Raw genomic sequence first — 4,894 nt, 5'->3', positions numbered from 1 at the left:
CGCAAATCCGCGGGGGGGATTTATGGGGGGTGGGTCGCAATATTAGAAATATTTCTGTTTTAAACCGTGAAGGCGAGCCAGTGGATATCATACAAGCAACGTGCAAACTTTGTGCAAGGCTTATGATACCATGAAAGTGAAAGTAAAAACAGGCGGTGCTTTCTGCATCTGACGACGCACGCATTAAGGGCGCATATTCTCTCAGAGACGACGAGAGACGAATCACCCAGTTAATATGCGGGATATAATCAATGAGAAGAAACATATTTCATGTTGAACAGGTTGTTTTTGAATGTCGGTGCTTAAAATAAAGCTGCTCTTAAGTTTCATTGATGACTGAAGTGTTAACAATTTTATTTAGGCTATAGGCCTATAATTCATTGTAGGCTATAATAGACCGGTTTTAAAATATATTTTTAAAACATTTTCAGTGAGGAGTAGCCTAAGCTAATTATTATCCTCACAGCGCGGTGATGCGCTATGAAATTATTGCGGCAAAAGCGCTATATGACGAAATCTGTGCGGTTAAAAGCGCTATATGACGCAATCTGTTAGGGCTGGGAAAATAAATTGATGCATCGAGAAATGATTCAGCATCGATTCTGAGATTTCCCGAATGCTTCACGATTCTTTCTCGAGTCGATTCTGAGCTTAGTTTTGAACAGCAGATGGCGCTGCATGCTTTAGAAACAGCCGTACTCTGCTTGTTTCCAAATCCTTACACACACTTGAACCTAAAATAATCATTCATAAAATTCGAAAAGGTTGAAGCGAATTACAAGGGTGTTCACAGTGGGCTGTTTACATTAGTCTGGTGTCATAAAAGCATTCTGAGCCGAGGTGAAATTACATGACTCGCATGAGCGCTCTTCTTCATGAGCATTTGAGTATGCGGATAAAAACTAGATTAGAGCGCCATCTGCTGTTAAAATCTAAGCTCAGAATCGATTCCAGAGAGAGTCGGCATGCATTCGGAAGATCTCAGAATTGATCCACGAATTGATTCTGCATCGATTTATCGTCGCAGCCCTACAGTCTTCTGTCATGTCTGATCTTTCTGTGGCTAGTTAAGGAGCCGTTACTCAGTCTAACCCGTCGTCTGCAGGTGATCCGTAACTTTGAGCTGGTGGGGCGGGTGAACCTGGACCAGCTGGAGCTGATGAAGGACAAGACGAAGGACGTGAGCAGCAGCGAGGAGGAGGAGGAGAAAGGAGAAGACGAGACCGTAGAGGAGGCAGACGAAGAGGAGGAGGAAGAGCTGATGGAGGATGAAGAGGAGGAGAAGCTTCCGGAGAGCAGACAGGAGACGAGCAGCCAGACCGAGGTGACAGGTAACGGTCTTCATGTTCATCAAATTCTGTGCATCTGTAGAGATGATCAACAACAGATGCAAAACTCAAGACTTTATTAATTAGGGCTGCATGATAAATCGCGGTAAATCGCAATCGATATTAGGCAAAAGCTGCGATATTCATGCACGCATCTTGTCAGTGAAGCACGGTTCTGTGATCAGTAGTAAATCTCCATCTGAAGGCCAGAGAAACTCCAAATACGCCTCGCAGAAGAAATCCAGGAAATCCCTATCGCTGCAGCCGAATAAACAGAAGACCAGAAGATTAATCGCATTATTAATCCTCTACAAAATATTTTTTATAATATAATAGCAGTAACACTTCACCTCCTGTCGCTAAAATGAAATTTCAGTATGTTAAAATACCTTTGTTGTTGTTGTATTATGAGTTTTTTTATATTAAGGTCAATGCACCACAGGTAAATAGAGAAAAAGACACCACCATATGTTCACCAGTTAATTAATCATAGTACATTAAGAAAATTGTTTTGTATTACAGTTTAAATATACAAATGCAATTTTGCATATATTTCCAGAAAATAAATCTGAACATTGAATAAAACCAGGTTCAAAATTCTTTGTTGACATATTAGAGTTAACGATTTTTTCAGGGGGGTTTTTGGATTTCTCTTTTTGTCACTCCATAAATCAGAAAACACTGTCAACAGACAGAAAACACACTTTTTTTTTTTTGCCATGTTTTTAGGAATGTTCTATAAATAATAAGATAAATAATAAGATATATGAACAAACCTTCAGAATATAGAGAGGAATAGAACTGCTACGTTTGCCGTATCTAAGAGAAAAAAACTGGTTGATAAGGATTGCAGATAGATAGTGTAATAAAATAAACACTTAAATGTGTATTTTAGATGTTTACTTTTCACTAGTCTGAAAGAAGACGTTATAGAAGCAAAATAGACCAAAATCTCAAAACTAACCAGTGCATGAGAAAGCAATGATTTTGCCTGTAGTGTTTAGCCTTAATGCTAATTTTGATATTTAAAGTTTATCTTATTAAATATGCATAAATATTAGCATATTGCAACAAAAGTTCTATAGACTGAACAGAACTGAGGGTTTTAAATTCACAATCATTTTTCAATTTATCTCAATAATACTGAAATGACACTGCAGTGTACTGTGGATAAAAACATCTGTAGCTGTTGAAAGATGCAGATTTTCCACAAATGACTTTTTGACCGTTTAGGATGTTTCCCTCTCAGGAAGTCAGAGCGGTTTTGTTGTGTTTTCTGGTGATTTAGGTGTTGAGGAGTCTCCCAGCGGCAGCGGCGTCAAACGCTATCCGTGTGAGTTCTGCGGCCGCACCTTCACGCTCGGCTCCGAATGGGAGCGACACGTCCTTCGACACGGCATGTGAGTCTCCAGATTCACAATATGTGCAGTGTCACATGTTTAGTGCAAATTGTCACATGACCAGAGCAGTTTAATTCCTGTTTGCACCTTGAGAAGATGATGCCTGCATCAAAGCTCCAAAACAAAGGCTAGTAAAGTGTGTTAACATAAAGATATGACAAAGATTTTTAGTACACATTATCTTTAGGGTGTCTAGTATTAATATATGAATTCACATATATTCAGTTTTGTTGAGTGTGTGGTCATAGAATGAGTAAATATGTTAGTGACCGGTGGGATAACAGTGAATTTAGGTTTACAATATAAATCCAATTGCAGTTGTTGCACTAAAATGTTGCAATGACAAAATGTTGCACTATATTAAAAGTTCAAATGTTACAAATAAGTTACAAGATTGATGTTGTAATACTTCTAGCACTGATATAAAAATTTTATGAAAAAACAACAGTTTTGAAATATGTTGTATTTTTTTGTCTTTTATCTCCGTATTCCTATCAATGTTGTATTTTGATACATAATAGTAACCCTAGAATGTGATCAAACAGTTTTTATTAAACGGATAGTTCCGGTCCTTGATTCTGATTGGCTGAGCCGCGTTCGAAGCTGTTGTAAATGACTCTACAAAGTAACATACACCTTTGTTTACGTTTGTGTGTTGCTCGGCAACCACTTTGTTGCAACCACAACTGTTTCTGAGGAGCTACATTGTTTGGTGGAAGAATACTGTTTTTATTAATATCATTACACTTTATTTGCTCTGTTTTATTTTGTGAAACCTTACTACGTATATGGAATAACCATGTTTTATAAAAGCAATAATCCCCGTGAAGCCGTGGTTTACAGTGCATTTATAACAGCTAAGGGGCGTTGTTAGGCACGACGCGAGTTATTGCTTTAAAAATTGCTGGGCTAAGATATATAATAATTTGTATGACTTCAGAAATATGTTAATTCAGTACACACATTATCCCACCGACCATAAAACACAATTTTTCACATACTTTTCCAAAAGAAATGCAAAAAATTATTATTGATTATTTGAAAGTGTTACTAATGACACATCATTTGGATATTGGCATGTCTGGGAAAAATTTGGGATTAAACGGGTTAACCCTTACAATAGTAACGAATGAGTTAAAGCTGAGACGTGTTTTGTGTTTTCAGGACTGTTAACGGCAGCAAGAACGACGGCAGTCCTGTGCCCTCGTCAGCGCTGCCTCTGATTGGTCCAGCAGCTGTGATTGACAGAGGGCTGGACCTATCCAGTAACACTGTGGATCAGTCTGACCAATCCAAGTGTCCGATTCAGACCGAGGAAGACAAAGAGACGCAGGAGACCAAAAACGGCCCTTAGGAGCAAAACGAAAGCTGTAGAGAATGTCATGCGTTCCGTTGTTTCGTCTGTCTGTTCACCGTTTGTTTTGTTGCAGAACAACATCGGCTGCTTCTTGAGTATTTGGTTTAAAAAGCTAGATTTGTGGAATGTGACGATCCCGGTTTGGAGTGTCGCTAGATGTTGATGTGTCGCGTTTGTTCAGTTGCTGAATCTTACACTGAATTTTACAAAGTGTGACTTGGTCCCTCAGGACAGATGTTGATATATTGGTAACCAATAGTGAATGAAACCGCGAGTCGAAATTCCGATCGAATCGCGAGTCCCTCCGTTCGCCGGTTTAGCCGTAAACCAGAGATTTTAATTTCAAATGCACTTTTTTGTTACATTGATTTATTAAAATAAGCATCCGTAATGAATGATGCGTGAGAATCGAATGTCTTCCGCGGCGGCGATGGCACACGCTGATAGTCTTGAAGACGGCGTGTCGCGATTCACGTCCGCTTCAAACGAGAGACGATTCATCCGGAAGCTTCTCGGACGACGGGAGGGTCTCGGATTCGCTCGGAACGTCGCCTGGCGGTTTCTGTTTTTTACATTTTAGCCTTGTGTTAATCTTCCCCTTGGAAATGCTGTGAGTAAGTGTTTCTATTACAATATTTTCTCCATGCAGAAACAACTCCTGAAGAGAGTTTTTTTTTTTTTTTTTTACATTTTTTTTGTTTTGTTTTAGCTTAATTTTGTTACATCAGGTTAAATAAACTAAATGAAAACAAAACTATCTGAAAAAAAAACTATTTATATATATATATATATATATATATACCCAAGTA

General features: G+C 38.6%; 1 protein-coding gene across 1 annotated transcript in view; it reads left to right on the top strand.

The window, feature by feature from the left end:
* LOC107717752 (zinc finger protein 462-like) overlaps positions 1-4,219 on the top strand; it is a 50,227-nt gene extending 46,008 nt beyond the window's left edge. The window contains exons 11-13 of the mRNA XM_016524587.1: positions 1,106-1,331; positions 2,617-2,728; positions 3,893-4,219. Coding sequence (XP_016380073.1) covers positions 1,106-1,331; positions 2,617-2,728; positions 3,893-4,082 — 528 coding nt within the window. The 3' untranslated portion in view covers positions 4,083-4,219. The remainder of the gene's footprint in view (positions 1-1,105; positions 1,332-2,616; positions 2,729-3,892) is intronic.
* The last annotated feature ends 675 nt before the right edge of the window (positions 4,220-4,894 follow it).

Source organism: Sinocyclocheilus rhinocerous, unplaced genomic scaffold (genome assembly GCF_001515625.1).
Source record: "Sinocyclocheilus rhinocerous isolate Xijiao unplaced genomic scaffold, SAMN03320098_v1.1 scaffold693, whole genome shotgun sequence".
In the NCBI taxonomy this organism is placed as follows: Eukaryota; Metazoa; Chordata; class Actinopteri; order Cypriniformes; family Cyprinidae; genus Sinocyclocheilus; species Sinocyclocheilus rhinocerous.
This window is presented reverse-complemented; position numbering and strand designations above follow the sequence as displayed.